This window comes from Rhinatrema bivittatum, chromosome 2 (assembly GCF_901001135.1).
Source record: "Rhinatrema bivittatum chromosome 2, aRhiBiv1.1, whole genome shotgun sequence".
Classification (NCBI taxonomy): Eukaryota; Metazoa; Chordata; class Amphibia; order Gymnophiona; family Rhinatrematidae; genus Rhinatrema; species Rhinatrema bivittatum.
The window spans coordinates 179,399,142-179,418,830 of NC_042616.1; the positions used below are offsets into that span (position 1 = coordinate 179,399,142).

The 19,689-nt window shown below is 44.9% G+C and overlaps 1 protein-coding gene across 1 annotated transcript; it reads right to left on the minus strand.

Annotated features, from left to right (window-relative positions):
- Window positions 1-2,194: 2,194 nt before the first annotated feature.
- Window positions 2,195-7,009, minus strand: DLX5 (distal-less homeobox 5). The gene is made up of 3 exons (XM_029588931.1): window positions 6,476-7,009; window positions 4,044-4,228; window positions 2,195-2,879 (listed from the first exon to the last, which is right to left on the minus strand). The coding sequence occupies exons 1-3, from the start codon at window positions 6,858-6,860 to the stop codon at window positions 2,556-2,558; spliced, it is 894 nt and encodes a 297-aa protein (XP_029444791.1). The 5' UTR covers window positions 6,861-7,009; the 3' UTR covers window positions 2,195-2,555.
- Window positions 7,010-19,689: the final 12,680 nt, after the last annotated feature.

Genomic DNA, 19,689 nt, shown 5'->3' on the forward strand with positions numbered 1-19,689 from the left:
CAGAAAACGGACAGTTATAGATGTTTTCTGCTTTTAGCTGAGATGGCCTACATTTGAATTGGATGAACTGTGGGCTTAACAGTGAAAATCCAAAAACAATAACTCTGATGCTTGAGAACCAAAGTTAAACATGCAAAATCATTTCCTGAATGAGGAACTCTGATGTCACAACTTCTGTCGTCACTGCTTTCAAAATCTAGATGATACCTACACTGGTTAAAGCCAGACAAAGCATCTTTTTTACTGTGTCCCCCTTTTAGCACTTCTGTAAAAAAAATACAAGATCAGACTCTCATTGGAGAAAAGCTGTGCTACCTCCAGAACTCCATAACTACATACAAAACACTAAGAAGGCAAATATTAAGCTATGGTTTCATTGCATGGTTTAAACGGGTATGCTTTAAAAAAAAAATAAGCATGACTGAACATAAGAAAATGATTGAACATAAGCAAATTGAATTTACAAATACAAAATGTTTCATTAGTCACAGCAAAAACAGAATTTCAGCAGGCTGTACTGTACCTGGGATTACCAAACAAAAGAAGAGAATACTTTTTTTCCCGAATAAGAGCATAATAATTAAAAAAGCTATATCCCAAAACCCAAGCCTATTATTTACCTTGGGTTTTTTAAAAAAGTAAAAATAAACGTGGAAATTCAAGATGTGAATTCATCCATCCATATACCTAACTTGTCCAGCAAGCCGCTTACACAAACACGCAAACACACTCACGCATGCTCTCCCTCTGGCTCTCCGTCTCACACACACACCTCTTGCCAACAGTTCGAAAAACAAAGGAATCCCTTGAACAAAGGGTATATATAAGCAACAAAAATGCGCTACAAAACAGCAAGCCTTGAAAATGCTTCAAAAAAAAAAAAAAAAAGAAAATGAGGAGGAAAGAAGAAAAAGAAAACTGGCAACCATAGGGGGGGGGGGGGGGGAAAGAGAGAAGACGGAGACAGAGACAGAGACAGGTAAATGTGCCTGAGGGTACAAAGCGTGCCTTTTCAGGTCTTGTCTACAACCACTGTAACAGCTTTTACTGAAATCTTCAGCTGACAGGATGTAATTTTTAATGTTCTAATCCTTAAAATGTCTCTGTCACATTTATGGCTGCCGTTTCTCCTACTGTAATAAATTGTATTTGGTGCTCTGCTTATTATTCGAGTATTTTCAGGGCATTCTGCTTTCTGCAAGAAATACAGGCACCTTGATTAGGGTATAAGGTTGTTGTTTTTTTTATATAGTAGAAAATAGTACTTGTGAACATATAAAACAGTCAGTATCGAAAACAAACTGAAAATAAAAGTACTACTGTTTATTGCTGTAACTGATTTGAAAGGTTACTTGTAAAGGGTTAGGTTCATTAAGGCGGAGGAAGCCGTAGGTAAAACACATAAAGGAATGGACTGCTGACTTGGGGCTCTAGAAGACAGCAAAATGCTCAGTGTAAAATATATATGCATCCATGTGCAGTTAGCTAAACGTGTAAGTGATTAATTCCTTCCCGCAGCTGGGGTCTTAACTTCCTTCTATTATTTTGTTGTTCTTCTTATTCAAACGCTAAATCTTATTGTCAAATGGCTTTATATATTTTCTGTGTAAGCTTAAAACGTTTATGATGGTTAAAATCCTCACCACTTATGATCTGTAAGGGATAATACAGTGAAGAATAGTTTGGATTTTGTAAATCCCTCAGTCAAACCCATTGTTCTGCATAAATAGCGAAGAGACACCAGAATAGCTCTGCATGGATTTTATCGTTTTATCACGTTTAGACTTCTTGAAGCCACTGTGTAATTTTAAAAAAATTGTGATCAAACTGCTTTACAAGTACTGTTTGGTTCACAAGGGTAAACGATTTCCTTTAGGAACCAAGTCGTGTTTTAAAAAAAAAATTATATATATATTTTTAAGATTTGCAGGCAGCAAACATCCTCATGGTTGCTGTTTTTCTTAAACAGCTATAGCGAAACTTCAAACTACTTTTCAAACTTCACATTTTGTGTGCTAGAATAATCCTTGGCTCTTTGTTGTCATTAACGAAAAATCTCTCAGGGTTAGATGCTTATAGAACCGGTAAGCTCTTTTCTAATTCTACTCCATATATATATATATATATATATATATATTTTTTTTTTTTTTTTTTTTTAAGATGACAAGGAATATTTTAGAAACTTTTCTCATGGTCGAAATAATTTTATTTATCCAGAATATACAGTTTAATTCCTCTATCTACACTTATTTACATGGTTAAAATAACATTGAAAAAAAGTCTCTGGAAAAAAATTGAGGTCATAGATTTCAAGGCACCACTGATAGTGTCCACAGTTGCTCAAGTCCATCTGTTAAAAAAAAACAAAAACAAAAAAAAAAAAACAATCCAAAACAAAACAAAAAAAAAAGTTTCTTTTGAAATGCAATAAGTTACATGCAACAAGCTTTACACATTTAACTTTTTTTTTTTCCCCCCTCTGAAAAGATTTTTCTGTTGTTGTTTCCTATTATTCCGTAAGAGTAAAAGAGGTGTAGTCCAACCAAGGCGGCGCTCTAGTAAAGTGTCCCAGATGCCAGGGCTAAGGGATGCTGTAGAGGCTGCAGGTGGGGATTCAGGGAGTTGGTGCTGGGGTACCAGGCGGCAGAGGTTTCCAGGTAGTTGGCGGCCGAGGAGGGGTTGGAGGTCTGAGCATGAGCATGGAGGTGCGAATGATGGCCGAGGGACCTGGAGGAGCCCTGAGGTTCCCACACCACGGGAGACTGAGGAGAATTACAGGCCATGGGGTCGCTAGAGCTGGGACTGTGCTCTGGGGGCAGCTCCCCGTTCTTCATTATCTTCTTGATCTTGGACCTTTTGTTTTGGAACCAGATTTTAACCTAAACAGGGAGAGAAGAAGAAAAAAAAATGCCCAAAATTAATCGTTTGGCAACAACTGGTTTAAAGATCCCGGGCATAAAGCTTTGCGCTGGGACTGAGATTTGTCTGAATAGTAAGGTTTGAAAAGGTTCGAGGGCTTTGAACGTAGACATTTTTATGGCCCGATAAAAATGTCCAAACAACTAGTCCAGATGCCATTCGACTTCAAATAAATTATATTTTAAAGACTAAGTAGTCGCTCTCAGATCTGCTCTGCTGAAATGTTTGATTCTTTCAGTGGAATTGGTTGAGCTATTACCCTAAAAAAAAATAGCTGCAACTTTTTTTTTTCCAGGGTTTTATTTGTATAAGAGTTACAAACGCTCATAAAATCCTTTCTAAGGAAGCCACAGAGAGGGAGAGAGAGAGAGAGAGAGAGAGAGAGAGAGAGAGATAAAGTCGTAAAACTCAGTTTCCGCCCAAGCATATTATTCAGTCTGGTTTAAAAAAAGAAAAAAAGAACATAATTTACATTATCTTTTGTGTTTTCTTTTCTTTTTAAATCTAGCTTTCTTCTAATTAAACTCTGAATAATAGAACAATTCTGCCGGGCTCTAATATATGTGTTTCCCTAATTTCCACTTGGTCCATTCACCAGGCTGGTTCTCGCGCTTATTTAAAGTCACCAGCTTTGATGAAGTGGCCTGCACTTTGGGCGAAATCCACGTCCTGGCGAAGAGGCAACGCTTGCTGCTCGCCACTAAAATACAGCAGCACTCTCCCCCTTCCCCAACCCACATTCACACTCCCTGGCCACGTTTTCTGTCCGTCCCAGCTGCAAGCCCTCCCTTCGCCTTCCCTCGCAAGCTGGCACAAAAAAACCCCAAAAAAACAAAAAAACAAATCCTTTTCTTCGGTGCCTTTTGTTAGAGACCGTGATCAAGGCTAACAAAGCTAAGCAGGCCAGGTCTCGATCGAGAAGCGGGATCCAGTCCCCCATATACCCGGACACAAACTGCAAAGCCAGGCTAGATTTGGTTTTGCAGGACAAAGAGAGAGGGGGGGGGGGGGGGGGATGCCCACTAGGCGTTGTGGGAAAGGGGGGGGGGGGGTTGTCCCCCCACCCTGAGCAGGGGAGAAACGGTGACAAGAAAAGCAAGGCGAGCAGCCCAGCAGCGTCTTACCTGTGTCTGGGTGAGCCCCAAGGAGGCGGCCAGCTCGGCTCTCTCCGGCAGGGCCAGGTACTGGGTCTTCTGAAACCGCCTCTGTAAAGCGGCCAGCTGAAAGCTGGAATAAATGGTCCTAGGCTTACGAATTTTCTTTGGTTTGCCGTTCACCATTCTCACCTCTGGCTCAACCACTTCTTTTTCTAGTTGAACAAAAAAAAAAAAAAAAGGAAGACAGACAAAAAAAAAAAAAAAAAAAGATTGAAGCAAATAATTAATAGCAGCAGCAACCAGCATGAAAAACCCCCCGCGGATTTGGTGATTTCCCCCCGCATAAACAGGGTTGCCGCGGTGGGGAAAGCAACACCGGGCTAACTTAGCCTTCCAACAAAGCTTGCATTGTTCACCTAATTGCCCGCGCACACTCTCCCGTGCGATCTATACTTGCAGGCAGTTTTAGAAAAACAAAAAATAAGGAAAATAAAACAAGGAGAAATAAATCCGCAAGCAATAATTCGTGCACAAACTCACAACTCACTTTTCCTGCACATTTGGCGTTAAGAATGTGCATGGACTCCTTTTTCTGTAAGCCAGATAAGCTATCCCTCAAATTAGTTTAATTATTTCCATTTATTATTATTATTATTATTATTATTATCACCACCGCAATCGTCTCTTTTTTTTTTTTACTAGGAGAAATCATAATGACTGCATTACCGGGTTTAGGGAAAGGAGGCCGTACAATTAGTTAGAACGGCAGTAGCTGGGGTAATTCTTTTCTTTTTTTCCCCCCTTCGGGGCTGATATAAATCCGAAGCTCGGCCGCTGTTGCCCCCCCCCCCCCCCCCTGTCACCCCGGGCACCAGGCGCTGTGGAAAGTAAGTGGACGACAACCTCAATCGGCGGAAAGCCCAGGCAGGATCTGAGGGCCGAAAGGAAGTTCAAAGTGCAAGGCTTCTCTGTAATTTGGGCACGGGAGTGGCGGCTTTGGGCAGATCAGACGGAGACAGCGGCTGGAAGAGCCCAAGATAGAATCGCGCTCTCTCCTTCCTCGGGACGCGCAGAGCTCTGCCTGGGGTTTCGGCGACAAGAAAGAGAAACCTGCCAAGTGAAGCGGCGGCTGGAAAAACCCCGCTCGGGACTCTTGTCAGCCTTTTTTGTAGCCCGACCAACACTCGGCACGGCTGAACAGCAAATCGGGTTTTTTTGGTAATAATAATGAAGGGAAGGCCTCGAGTGAACGATTTTAGATTCCCGTTTTTTAATTCGGAGTCCTCACTTCACATCAAATGCATTCAAAACAAAACAAACAAACAAAAAAACAACAACAACCCCAGAACAAACCGAGGAAGAAAGGACAAGGCGGCCCGCGCCGGCTAAGCCAGCTCCCCGGGAAGGACTCCAAACCGACTTCTCAGTCTGGATAGTGGGGGGGGGGGTTATTTATTTTTTTCCCTTTTGGTCCCCTTGAGCAGGAACGGGGGGAGTTCACGGCAGCCAGAAAGCTCCGAAGCTTTGGAAAGAAGCTTCCGAGCGGAATCTCCAAGACCTCGGCCTCTTTGGGTTGAGAGTCCCCCCCTGCCCCGGGTCATCCGTGCCAATAAAGGCCGAGGGCTGCAGGAAAGCCCCCGTCTCTCCACCACTTTTGCCCACCGGATCCCGAGATCAAGGCGCAGCGACCCCAGCCAGGGCCAAACCCGAATCCCCCCGCCCCAACCTCCTTCCCCCGAGCCTGTCAGATGCAGACACATTTCTTACAGACTTGGTACCCTCGGCCACTTCCCCTCTCTCTCTAGCCGGCCACCTCCGTACAGCCGGCCGAGTTTATTTTAATTCTATTTTTATGTTTTAGGTTCCTTAGTTGGGTTTTTTTTTTTTTTTTTTTTTTGCAATTGAAGTAAATCCCAACGAATCCACGGGGGACGCAAACCACATCTCTCCATCCCCGCCTCCCCTGCTCTGATGTTCGGAATAATCCTGCGGCTTCTGTATTTTTGGTCTCGAAGCGAAGCCGCGGGGCTGTTTTCTTTGGAATTTTAGAAATAATCCTGATGGGTGAGTTTTATTTATTTATTTTTATTCTTTTTTTTTTTTTTTTTTAGAGCGGACGAAATATTCCTGCGGTTTGTTTTGGTTTTGGCTGGAGGCGCCTTAGTCATAAATAGGACAAAATACAAGGAAAAAAAAAAAAAAAAGAACGAGGCAGAGAGAACGGGAGAGAGACAGGAATCCAGAGAAAGAGCAAGAGGGGGAAAAAAAAGAGAAAGAGAAAAACAGAGAGCGAGAGAGAGAGAGATCTGGATCGGGGAATGACCGTACCCAGCAGCAAAGTACATGACACCAACTCTGAGCCCAAGCCCAGGACTATCTGGCGGCAGAAAGGCGTCCGTTAAAGGCTTCCAAAGTGGCTTAGTCTCTCGCTCCCTCCTTGCCCCCCTTGCCCCTCTCACCTGGCTGGCCGGCGGGGGGTTGCCCCCTGCTGTAGGCGCCGCCGTACTGGTGGTGGTGGTGGTGGTAGGGGCTCCCGTAGCCGTACTCCGCGTAGGCTTTGGCCGGGTAGTTGGCGGCCGCGCTGTTCATGCCGTGGTACTGGTACTGGTAGGCGTTCAGCGCCTTGCCGTAGCCGGCCGAGCTGGGCGAGCAGTAGCCGTGGTGGGGGTGGGCGCCGGCGGCGCCGCCGCCGCCGGGGCTGTAGTAGCCGGCGTCCGTGGCCGAGGACTCGGGCAGAGTGGGCGACTCCTGCGACGGGTGGTGCATGATGGCGGCGGCCTGGAAGGGCAGCTGGAAATCGGCGGATCGGATGGCGGGGACCCTCCTGTCAAACACTCCTGTCATAGCTTGCGGGGCAGGGGGGGGGGCAGAGGCTGGGTGCGCTGGGGGGCTCCGCTCAGGCTGCCATGCTGGAGCCGAGGCTGGGAGCAACTCTGGCGCTGGGCGAGTGTGTGTGAGGGCTTAGTGAGGAGGGGGGTGGGGGAGGAGGAGGAGGAGGAGAGGGGAGGAGGGAGCGCCTCTGAGTGGCTGGGGCTCTGGCAGACTGCTGGCTGGGGCTCAGCATAGGTTTGGTTAAATCCTTAATTGCTCTCTTACGCACAGCAGGGTGGATCGGGTGCCATTGGCCAGAGCCACCGGGAGCAGCCGCAGCAACACCCTAAACCCGTCCAACTAGTTCAGCACAACAAAGCGCCAGCCCGGCCAGAAGAAGGGAGGCCAAAAAAAAAAAAAAAAAAAAAAAGTCCCACTGAAAAAAAAGTCTTGCAAGCCAGAGTAGCCGGCCGGCCTCGCCAGCGCCCATCCCAGCAGCGCCCAGCTGCGAGGCAGGGCAGTTCTGGGGGTGCCTGCTTGAGAAAGCCTTCCTCATATGGACCAGGCTGTTGTGATCCCTGTGACTGGCAAGTGCAAATAAGCGAAGCTTACTGCCCAGAGAAGGATTATCCTCTCGGCTATCTCAGGGAGAGAAATTATATTATAAAGAAGCAGTTCAAAATCCAGCTCTTCTCTCTCTCTCTCTCTCTCTCTCTTTTTTGTTCTATGTATTTTCTTTTTCTTTTTTTTTTTTAAAGTGAGTTATGGCCCATCAAGGCAAAATATTCCGCACTTTCCACTGGAGAAACATTCCCAGCTTTTACACCTTAATTTGTTCCCTTTTCTTCATGGAAATTTATTTAGAAAAAAACCCCCAAAAAAGAAAACAAAAAGAAAAGCATCAAAACAAAAACGCCACAGTTCACTTTGTAAAACGAAGTGTGTGCATAAAACAATTCAATTTCTCGTATGCACACAGTGCGCTCGCAGCCTGGGATAAATGAACCTGCAGGGGCATCCCAGGCAGGGTAAGTCCAGGGCGGTGCAGGACACGGCTCTGGGTACAGAATAGGAGCTCGCAACGCTTGAAAATTGCTAATTGCACATTAGCCTATTTCTGTTTTGACCATGACACACGAAGGCGCTCAGCGGAACCTTATCCGTCACAGACAAAGAGGGAGAATAAAGCCGGGAAGTCTCTCAACTTTCCCATCACAGACATCAGTTTCATTCGGGTCGCCTTAGAGTAGGGAGCACATAGGACTTCCTTGCCTGGCCGGTGCTTTGCATTTCGGACTCCTTAGAATCCAGAAATTCCGCCTCTTAGGGGCTTTTCCCCTCCCTTTTTTTTTTTGGGGGGGGGGGGGATTGATTTCTTGGTGCACGTTTCTTCAGTGATCGACATCTGAGTCTGATTACACGTCTGACACGGGTGGCCTATTCCACTTCCAAAAAATGACAATTCGATGGCAGGCCATCAGTACAAGAGAGGAAATTCAGCGGATTCCTCGGAATATTCTCCCTCAGAGTGGCACAAGGTGCAGCGTATGAGCAGGAAACTTCCCAGAGAAACTCAAACACGGGACCTTGTCTCTTCCTGCACCAAGATCATAAATACGAGTGGGCAGGTAAAAGGAATAAACACAATTACTCTCAGGCGTTTAATGAGAACAGGAAACCTAATTGTGTCAACTACAATCACCTCCACTGCTAGTTACACAAATAAAATGTTTCTTTTAGTCAACTCGACCTGTAAATTAATTTGGTATGTTTGCTTAATGAAAAATTCAAAATAAATTAGTTAACATGCTGCAGACCCAGCCAGGTTCGTCGCTCTGGCACTTATTTGCTTTGGATGTGGCCACACTTCATGCTATATGCAAAGGGCTTTAGATAGACAATCCCTCACAAGTCTGTAAATCGCGTACCCAGATCACTTCCAAAAATACTACCGTGTGCACATTGGTGAAAATGGCCCAAGGATATGGCGATGGGGCTCAAACAGTTAAAGGAGAGAGACAAACCTGCGGCTGGATGGTCATCGTGCTCCCCAAAACACAGTTCCAGCCTCAGGGGCAGACAGCGAGAGGTGACACTCCGCAATGTCCCTGTCAGTGTAAAACTGCTTAGTTCATAAAATAGCCAAAAAGTAACGGGATCGCCTTACAATACGTCGCTCAGTCAGTATTGAAACCGTCACCGGCGACTCGCTGCAAGAATATTTTCTCCTTCAAGTCATAGAGTTGGGGGCGGGGGAGGAAAACAGGATCAGTTTAAACTGTAATCACGCTTATTTTCCTAAGGCATGGCAGTTTTGTGCAGTTTATGGGTCAGGGATGATGGGCAGGGACATAGCTCTCCAGGTTTTCTCTCAGCCTGAACGCGTTTCTCTTTTCAGGCTTCTGTGTTCGCTGGGTTTTAATACATCCGGTGGCTAGCGTTTTAGAAGGCATCCCAGCATGGCTCTATTTCACAGTTTCATCATTGTTTGTCAGCACATGGTTAACGTAGCCTGGCCCGGGGCCTTTATTTAGAAACAAGATTAGGTTTGAAATCAGAATCAATGGGCACAGTTTGAGAAGTTATTCTTTCTTGAAGGCTACAACAAAACGTTTTCCAGTTGTGTCAAACACATACAAGATAGGACTCCCTTTCCCAAATATTTTACTAAATATTCTGCTGGAGAAGCACACGATCAAATTAAAAAAAACAAAACAAAACAGAACAAACCCAACAGCATAAAACTATTGGTTGCATACAATGACACGTATGAAGTATCTGAATAATTTCAGCACACATCAGTATTACAAATTTTGAAGAAACACATTCGTAGCAGTCTGAACTGTTTACTATGAGCGCCACCTAGAGGTAAAAATCGACTTTGCACTTTTGCTGCTATCTGTTTTATCTTTAGCTTTCTAGCCAGAGATTCACTTTGGACATGAGTTTGGCCTGTGAAATGTACACGCACTAAGAACCAGGATAGAGCTCCCCCTGGCACTACATATTAAGGATGGCAAGCAGTTCAAAAGTTCTCCTGGAATTAAATTGCATTCTGGAATCTATGGATAGAAATTTCATGCTTGACAGGTTACAGGATAGAAGTGGGGGTATACTACAATCTACCAGATGGCACAGACCATGAAATATTAACAGTTTAGATAAGTTGCTAAAATTGGAAACAATATCTATGAGAGATTTCAGTTACCCCAGTACTGACTGGGCAAATGTCTTCATAGGGCATACTAACAGGCCGATACAGAACGGTGCGCTCAGCCGAGCACACTGTTTAGCCCGTTTGACTGTGCATTTTACACACACTATTATTTATTACCCCTTATAGCATGTGGAAAACATGTGGTCAACCGCCCCCCCCCGAAACTAATAGCTCTCATCACATGCAAATGCATGTTGACGAGCCTATTAGTTATACCAGCGGGATACTGAAAGTAAAATGTGCGGCCAAGCCGCACATTTTACTCTCAGAAATTAACACCTACCTAAAGGCAGGTGTTAATCAGGGACAACACTGGGAAAGGTCTACAGAAAAGCAGAAAAAACTGCTTTTCTGTACACCCTCCGACTTAATATCATGGTAATATTAAGTTGGAGGTCCGAAAAATAAAAAAATAAAAAAAACTTAAAAATAAAAAAAAACCTGCCCGCGGCCCGTGGGTTGGAAAATAGATGCTCAATTTTGCCGGCGTCCGTTTTCCGAACCCATGGCTGTGAGCGGGTTTGACAACTGATGCCGGTAAAATTAAGCGTCGGCTGTCAGACCCGCTGACAGCCTCCGCTTCCTCTAATAAGGAGGTGCTAAGGACACGCTAATGTCCCTAGCACCTCCTTATTAGCACGGGTCCTAATTTAAATAAAGAATCACGTGCCCAGGAGAGGTGCCTGGGTGCATGTCAGGAGAGCGGGTGCTCACCTCGGAGCGCCAGCTCTCCTGTGGAGTTTATTGAATCGGCCTGTAAGAAGGTAAAGTTTTTAGATGTTATAAATATCTAGGTATGTTTATTTGTTTTTAATGAGGCCATTTTCATTTCATTTTAAATGTAACAAACTGAAAATAGCCTCTGATAAAAATACCTAAAAAGTTTTGGGTATTTTTGTATTTGTTACAATTAAAAGAAAGAAAGACCTCCAGTTGCTGCAGAGCATGCCCGAATCAAGCCAGAGCCGGTCCTATACATGTGCCAGGGCTGGGGAGCTCCAATCCCAGACCACTCTTACCCCCTTCCCAGATCCAACATTGAAACAGGCAGGAGTACTGCCCAGTCACTCCTGGCCAGGTTCTGTTGCTTAAAAAATGGTGCTGTCTGCCTGGGAATGACATCAAAGTGACATCACTTTGGTGCCTTCCACCGATGCAACTGGTGCAATTTTGATGTATGGCCATACAACAAAATGCAGCTAGCTGCACTGGAGGAAGGTACCAATGTGACCTAACGCTGCTGCAATTCCAATGGCATGCAACCATTTTTAAAGCATCGAGGCTTGGGCAGGAGAGACTGGGTATTGCTTCTGCCCATATCAATGCTGGATCCAGGAATAGGGAAAGACTTCTGTAGGGGAAAAACATTTGTTTTGTTTTTGGTTCGATTTTGGGAGCTTTTTTCCCATGAATTTTGGCACGTGTGTTGCTTGATTCATTTAATTCGTGAGGAAAAAATCATTCAAGCAATAAAAAAAAACCCACTGAAAATCGACCAAAAATCGAAAACGGGGGTTCCTGCCTGCCCACCTGGAAAAATGCTGGGACTAGGATCCTCCACAGCCCTCACATACCCAGACTGGAGAAGATCTTTTGGCGAGGCCTAGGCCCAGGCTGAAGCCTCGGCCTACGCAAGGCTGATGCCTCAGATGAATTCAGGCCTGGCATTAGGGCCTGGCCCAGAGGCCAGGTCTCATTGCTGTGCCTTGGCCTAAGCCAGAGCCTGGACCCAGTCCAGACACCACAACCCACCCTGGAGGTCGTGTCCTGATGCCGGGGCCTTGGCCCAGAAACAGGCCCAACACTGCAACCCAGCCTGGAGGCCGGTCCCAACACCAGGGCCTCGGCCGAGGCCAGAGCCCGGACCCAGACCTGACACTGCGGGCTGAGTCCAATGTCTGGGCCTTGGCCTAGGCCTAAGTTGGGGCACAGACCCAGCTGGATGCCTGGGACTAGGCTAGGGCCCAGACCCAGGCCAGAAACCACAACCCAGCCCGGAGGTCAGGTCCTAATGCCAGGGACTCAGCCACACTGCAACCCAGCCCGGAGGCCAGGTCCCAACACCTGGACTTTGGCCTAGGCGGGAGCCAGGACCCAGTCCTAATGCTGCAGCCCAGCCTGGAGGCTGGGTCATGACGCAGGGGCCTAGGCCCGGACCTAGGATTGATGCTAGGGCCTGGCCTGGAGGCCGGGTCCCCTTGCCTGGGCCTCAGCCTAGTGCTGCTCACTCGTCATCTTCTTCTTTCTTCTGATGTCATCCACTGGGGTAGTGCCAGAATTAATTCTCTCCAGCGCATTCACTCCACTGGATGACACCATTTTGAAGTATGGCTTGACCTAGGCCACAGCACAGACCTAGGCCTAATGCCACAACCTGACCCAGAGGCTGTGTCCCGACACCAAGACCTCAGCCTAGGCCGGAGCCCAGACCCAATTGCTGTGTCTCGGCCTGGAGGCTGGTTCCTGATGCCTTAGGCTGGAGGCCCGGACCCAGGAACAACATAGTTACCCAGTCCGTAGTTTGGGTCCTGATACTGAGGCCTCAGCTGGAACCCAGGCATGACACTGGGCCTAGGTCCGGGCCTAGGCCCTAATGTTGGGACCTGGCCTCTGGGATGGATTGAGGTGTCAGGCCTGAGTCTGGTCCAGGGTCAGGCCTAGGCTGAGGCCCAGGCATTCGGACCTGGCCTCCAGGCTGGGTCGTGATGTCGGGCCTGGGTCCGGGCCCCGTCCTAGGCTGAGGCCAGGTGTCAGAATCCAGCCTCTGGGCTGAGTTCTGCCATTGGGCCTTGGTCCTGGCTCTGGTCTAGGCCAAGATCCTGGTGACAGGACCCAGTCTTCAGGCCAGGTGACAGCATCTTTCCTGGGTCCAGGCTGTAGCCTAGGCCAAGGCCCAGGTGTCGGGACCTGCTCTCTGGGCTGAGTGCAGCATCAGGCCTCGGCCTGGGCCAGGCCCATACTTTGGGACCCGAGGCCCAGTTTTGCCATCAGATACCCCTGACGAATCAGGTAAGAGACCCTGGCGTCGCACTCGGGCCTAGGTCACGGCTTCTACTTGTTTTATGCCCTAGGCAAGGCCCCTGGCTTTGGGCCTAGACTTAGGCCCAATGCATTAATTTCAAATGAATTCAATGAAAAAGGTTTGTTTCATTCAGGGGGCTGCTGATTTGTTTTGAGGTCCCCAAATAAAACAAATTGCCCTTATTCGTCACGTTTTTAAAATTCATTTGAAATGAATGCACATCCCTAGTAAAAGGGGCAGAGGTGGGAGATTCCCAGCCCCAGCCTTTGTAAAGGACCTGGCCCCAGCCTGCTCCAGGCAGGTCCTGCGGCTATGTCACAGTGCCAGGCATGATTTGGGGGTTAGGCCATGGTGCTGGGCTCTAGGCCTTCATGTCAGTCCCAGATCAGGGCTAGGCCTCAGGCTAAACCCTGGGGCCCAGTTTGTGGCAGTTCTTTTGCCTGGGAAGGCCAGCTAGGGTTGCCAGAGGCCCTTTATTTATTTATTTATTTTTTTAAATATATTTTGCTTTGAGCGTTTTTTCTTGTTTAATGCTTTTTTAGTTTGGCAAATGAATGGATTAAAAAAAAAATTAAATGAACCAAATAAAAACAAAACCAAAAACAAATCAAACCAAAAAGTTTGGGGCTAATTCTCAGTGGAATACAGGACTTGGTGCAAAGGGTAATAGAGGTAGAGCCACTTGACAAAAGAGGCATAATAGAGTCACATTCGAAATAATTACTGGAGGGAGAATAATGACATTTAAATGGAAAAGTATGACAAAATGAAGAAATTAGTTGCAAAGAAACTAAACGGAGCATTTGCTAGGGTTAAAATTCTGCATGAGGTGTGGCGTGTTTAATGATGCCATTTTGGGAACTCAAAATGTAATCCTCAAATTAAAATAGATAGAAAGAAGCCCAAATCGATGCCAGCATGGCTAAATTGTGCTGTGAAAGAGGCCATTAAAGCTAGAAAGGCATCTTTTTAAAAATGGAAGGAAGGTCTTAACAAGGAAAGTGAAAGAGCCCAAGCCCTGACAAATTAGATATAGAGCATTAACAAGGCAGAACAAGAAAGAATTTGAGTTGAAAATTGCCAAAGAGCAAAATATATTAATAATAAAATATCTTTTTCAAGTACATCAGAAGCAAGAAGCCTGCGAGGGAGTCAGTTGTACCTTTAGGATGGGCAATTTTCAAAAACGTTTCTGTGGGTAAAGCAGGGGGTTTTTTTTTTTATTAAACATTTTTATTGGATAATGTATAACTTACAAGCTATGTATTATATCATACAGCTTTGTCTATTAAAGACCACACCATCATCCAACATTTTGCCCTCATAATCCCCTATTTGTTAATCCCCTTCCCTCCCCCCTCCCCCCTCAGCTCAAACCTCATCAATGTAATACTAACATCAAATGTATATAGTATAATATATATACAACTTATCTGTATCAGTGCAGCTGCCATTATAATAACAGGCAAAGAACCAACATAGCTATGACAGTATGTAGGTAAACATCAACATTATTATCAATAATTCTCAAAAAGGAACAACATTCTAATCTGTATAATTCCAGAAGAGGTATACACTGATAACTGAACGAAAGTAATTGTACTATCCTCATCATCCCATCACAATCTAGGTATAGTATCTACAACTTTAGACCATAGAAGTGCGTTTGGGGTCATGTTCTTGTAGTCATTTATCTACCGGATCCCAAATCTTCTCCAAAGCAATTAATTGATCTCGGCGGTAAACAGAGATCTTTTCCATAGTTCTGATGCCCAATAATTTAGTTATCACCAAACTCTTGGGAGGGAAAGCAGTTTTTCAAACCCGCCCACTCTCTATGCAGGTAAAATTACACGCACTGTTTGAGGGCATTCCTGGGGGCCACCATTAGATCGGGGGAGGCAAGGTCGCACTACTTCTAGATTTTCCAAACTGTGTGCATTGTTTTTGCAAGGGAAAAGTACCCATGGAAGAAACAGAAACACATCTCTTTGGATACTTTCTCCTAGGGCAATAGTCAAAGTAAAACTACCTGCGTAGTTTGCTTTGGATATTGGTGAAAACCCTGCAGGTAAAAACTATTGGCTGAGTATGCACTGATCCACAGTTTGATTATTGCCTTCTAGATGACCGGGAAAGGGGGGTGATTTAAATGGAGAATAAGGAGTTAATGCCCTTAGCAGAAAAATGAAATTAATTATTTGCTTCAGCCTTCACTGCAGAAAATGGCGGGGAGATACCCACACTGCATAACTGTGCTTTAGTTTGCAGATGATGATTCAGAGGAACAGGAGCAAATCATGGGGAATCTGGACAAAATATTAGTGCAAAGAGGCAATCTAAAATCAGAGCAAATGCTCATAACAAATCACCAGGACCTAATGCAACTACACCAGAGTTCTGAAGCAACTAAACAACAGTGAAATCATAGGCTTACTGGGAATATGTAACTGGAAGGTGGTCAATGTAATGGCAATTTTTAAAAAGGGATCCAGAAGTAACAGGAAACTACAGACAAGTGAGCTTGACACTGGTGTTGGGAAACATGATAGAAGCAACTGTTAAGAATAGAATTACTGGGCATATGAATGAACATGACTTAATGGAGATAAACCAGTATGAATTCAGCAAAGGACTACTTTAATATAGTTCTTTGAAGGTGTAAATTAGCACATGGATAAGGATGAGCCAGTTGATATAGTGTATATGGATTTTTTTTTTTTTTATAATGTCCTCTTGTGAGAGATTCCCAAAGAAACTAAGAAAAGACATGGGATAGGAGGAAATGTCCCCTTATGGTTGTATGACAGGGAAAAAGTTTAAGACTAAATAGTTTTCCTAATGGAAAGAAGGGAAAAGTGGAGTGCCCAGGTGATTTGCACTGGAACAGGTATTATTTAACACATTCATGTGAAAAAGGGAGCAATAAGTGAAGTGATCACATTTGCAGATGACACAAAATTATTCAAAGTAGTTCAAACTGATTATGAAACATTACAGGAGGACCTTGTGAGACTGGGAAACTGCTCAAATGAAATATAGTGTGGACAGATGCAAAGTGATGCTCATAAGGAAAAGCATCCTGTCTATGGGGGCAATAATAACTGCCTATATTGGTGCAAATACCACAGGTACTTTTTACCTGATGAGTTTGCAGGAATAATCAAAGCAATCTTACATGCATGGTTTTGCTTTGATAATTGCTGTGGGTGCATATCGCCTGCTTGTTGTGTGGACAAAATGCAAAAGAAATTAATGCACATATATTTGAAAACGAAATCTATGAGCTTTACTTGTCTCCCTTGATCTAAACACATACCCTCAGAAACACATTGGAACTGGGATTCCTTCTGGACAATACACTGAAATCATCAGCTCAGTGCAGGGGCAGCGAAACACCTTTTTGCTTGGGGTGGGGGCTAACCAACCAAGCTCTGCCCCTCCTTATGTCCCCTTGCCCCCACCAGTCTTTCCATCTCCCTCTCTCCCTACAACCCCTCTCTGACCTCCCCACAAACCCCTCCTCTTTTCCCTATCCCACCCCCTCCCTCTCTCTTCTCCTGCCCCAGCTCCTTTTGCTCTCACTTTTTTTATTACCCCCCCTCCCAACAATCCCCCTTCCCATACTGAACAGCAGTAGGAGGAGAGCTGTGGTGCCTTGGGCTGTGTTATCCTCTTCCTCTGCTGCCTGGCTTGACCGCTGCTTTGAACCCCATGCCTGTACAGAGTGCCATGAGGTTCAAAGCAGCGGTCAGGTTCAGAGCTTCGGAGGTGGATACCACTGCTCCCCTCTTTCTGCCGCCTAATCTGAATGGTTGCTACCTATTTATTTATTTATTTATTTATTTATTTATTTAGCATTTTTCTATACCGACCTTCATGGTTAAATACCATATCAGATCGGTTTACATCGAACGGGGATAGAGAACTGTAACAGATGGAACAACTTTTTTTTTTTTTATAGTCAGAAGAAAACAAAAAAAAAAACAAATAAAAAGTTACATTAAACAAGGACTATAAAGTGTCCAACTTGGTCACGGACCTCCTGCAATAATTCCGCAGTTTAGTCGGACCACAGCCTCTGTGGCCCACCCCATTCTGACATCCAGGGCCCAGTGTGCAGTAGTGGTCAAAAAAGCAAATAAAAGGCTAGGAATTTTTCAGAAAGGAATAGAGAATAAAACTGAGAATATCATAATGTCTCTGTATGGATCCATAATACTAGCACACCTCGAGCACCTCGAGCATCTTGTGCATGTCCAGTTGCTACATCTCAGAAAAAATATAGCAGAACTAGAAAAGATACAGAGATGGGCAAAAAAAATGAAAAAGGGGATGGAACAGTTGCTCTATGGTGAAAGGCTATGCAGGTTAGAGCTCTTCAGCTTGGAGAAGAAATGAATGAGAAGGGATATATGATAGAGGTCAAGGAAATAACGAGTAGTTGTGGAACAAGTTAACAAGGAGCAGTTATTTCTGCTTTCAAACAATGCCAGGACTAGGGGGACACTCCATGAAGCTAGTGGGTAAAACATTTAAAACAAATTTAAGAAAGAAATTGTTTCAGTCTGTTCTCAATTAACCTGTGGAATTTGTTGCTGTGGGTCATAGTCAAGGCAAATTATATAAACCAGGGTTCAAATCCCACTGCCGTTCCTTGTGACCTTGGGCAAGTCACTTTATACTTCTTTGCCTCAGGTAGACACAAGGGGGTAATTTTCAAAAGGAGTTATATGTGTAAAAGTAACTACTACTGTAGCAATCTTCAAAAGCCATTTTCCTGCACAAAGGGCATTTATACAGGTAAATCCTATGGACAATTCAATGGAATATATTGCAGCAATTTTCAAAAGCCCACTTAAACAAGTAAAGTACATTTACATGCGTAAAACCCCTTTTTAAGCATATAAATGATTTTGAAAATCAGGCCTTTAATTGTAAGCCCTCTGGTTATTTACACTTTTGAATAATAGAAGGACTAGGGGGGCATTCCATGAAGTTAGCAAGTAACACATTTAAGACTAATTGGAGAAAATTCTTTTTCACTCAATGCACAATAAAGCTCTGGAATTGGTTGCCAGAGGATGTGGTTAGTGCAGTTAGTGTAGCTGAGTTCAAAAAAGGTTTGGATAAGTTCTTGGAGGAGAAGTCCATTAACTGCTATTAATCAAGGTTACTTAGGGAATAGCCATTGCATGGGATCTTCTTAGTGTTTGGGTAATTGCCAGGTTCTTGTAACCTGGTTTGGCCTCTGGTGTCTGTAGTGAATTCCTCCAAGTCGAAAAGGAGATGGATGCAGACAGCAGGTCAGGGAACATGGGCCCTCGAGGAGAAAGTACCGGTTACCTGACAGCGACCTGAAAGAAGCAAAGAGGCCCCTGAGGAGTGGGTACCCTGCTAGCAGAAAGAGTCCAATAGAAGTTGGAAGGCAGAGTAGCTGGGTATGGAGAGCGAATCCCATCCATAAGATTCCCCTTGCTAACTCAACGGCTAGCAATAAGCAGTAGGCTTAAATATCCGGGCAGCGTGACATCACAGGGGGAACGCGCCAATGAGGAATAAGAATGAGGGCTGCGCGGCGCGCGCACCCTAAGGTACCTGGAGAACATGGTGGGAGGCAGCACTGAAGCCGGTCCAGGGATGCGGGCAGCCAGATGTCCATCATGAGCAGGAGGAGTCGCAGACAAGGAAAGGTAGTCAGAGTGAAGACGTCTGGCAGCGACAGTCGCAACAGAGTGTAATCCACTTTGAAGTAAAAACAAAGCATATTATAAATAAGTAACTGGATTTGGACAAGTTGAGAGAGAGAGAGAGAGAGAGAGAGAGAGAGAGAGAGAGAGAGAGAGAGAGAGAGAGAGAGAGAGAGAGAGAGAGAGAGAGAGAGACTAGCTATAATGCCCTCATCCTAGGTAGGTATTTATATCTCTGTAGGATGCCCACCTAGTAACTCAAGGTGAGGTTTAGGTATTAGTGTAGGGATTAGGGGCCACTTTGACATTCAAAATGAGATGTGCGAACAGAACAGTGCTCTCTTGTGAAGATTTGATGACCTTCAGAGTGAGGAAACTCACCCAAAGATGAGATTTGTGCAATGTTCTCTCAACCTAGCTTGATGGACTCTCTACCTGGGTAACTAATACCTCGAGTTACTAGGTGGTCCTCCTATAGAGATATAAATACCTACCTTGGATGAAGGCATTATGGCTAGGCTAGCTCTCACTCTTTCTCTTTCATAGAAAAAGTGCAATAAAGCCCTATCACACAGTTTAACACTAATGAAAAAGGTGTAGTTAAAGCCATGCAATACGGCTTCACAAATTGTTAACCTAGCCCACTCCGTCACAAATCATGCCCCAAACTCCTCCCTTTTTACTGATTAGCATTGCACCATGTGTTATGGTGCTTTTGCAGGCATTAAAGGCATTTTCGCAGGCATTAAGGCATTTTCGCAGACATTAAAGGGGCTTAATGCATGCGAAAATGCCTTAACGCATGCAAAAACGCCTTATAGCAATTTGATAAATGACTTTGTAAAAGATTAGTTGCCCTTATGATATCTCCTTTTAGTTTTGCCCATTTCACATCTATTTCCCCTCTGATAGTGGTCAGTCCAGGTCAAAAGT

What these genes read in the sequence shown, in the direction of transcription:
- DLX5 (XM_029588931.1), bottom strand. Translation starts at nt 6,860, where the DNA reads ATGACAGGAGTGTTTGACAGGAGGGTCCCCGCCATCCGATCCGCCGAT. An exon ending in ACCCCCCGCCGGCCAGCCAG is followed by an intron (nt 4,229 to 6,475) that starts GTGAGAGGGGCA and finishes TTGTTCAACTAG; the next exon opens with AAAAAGAAGTGGTTGAGCCA. An exon ending in TGGGGCTCACCCAGACACAG is followed by an intron (nt 2,880 to 4,043) that starts GTAAGACGCTGC and finishes CTCCCTGTTTAG; the next exon opens with GTTAAAATCTGGTTCCAAAA.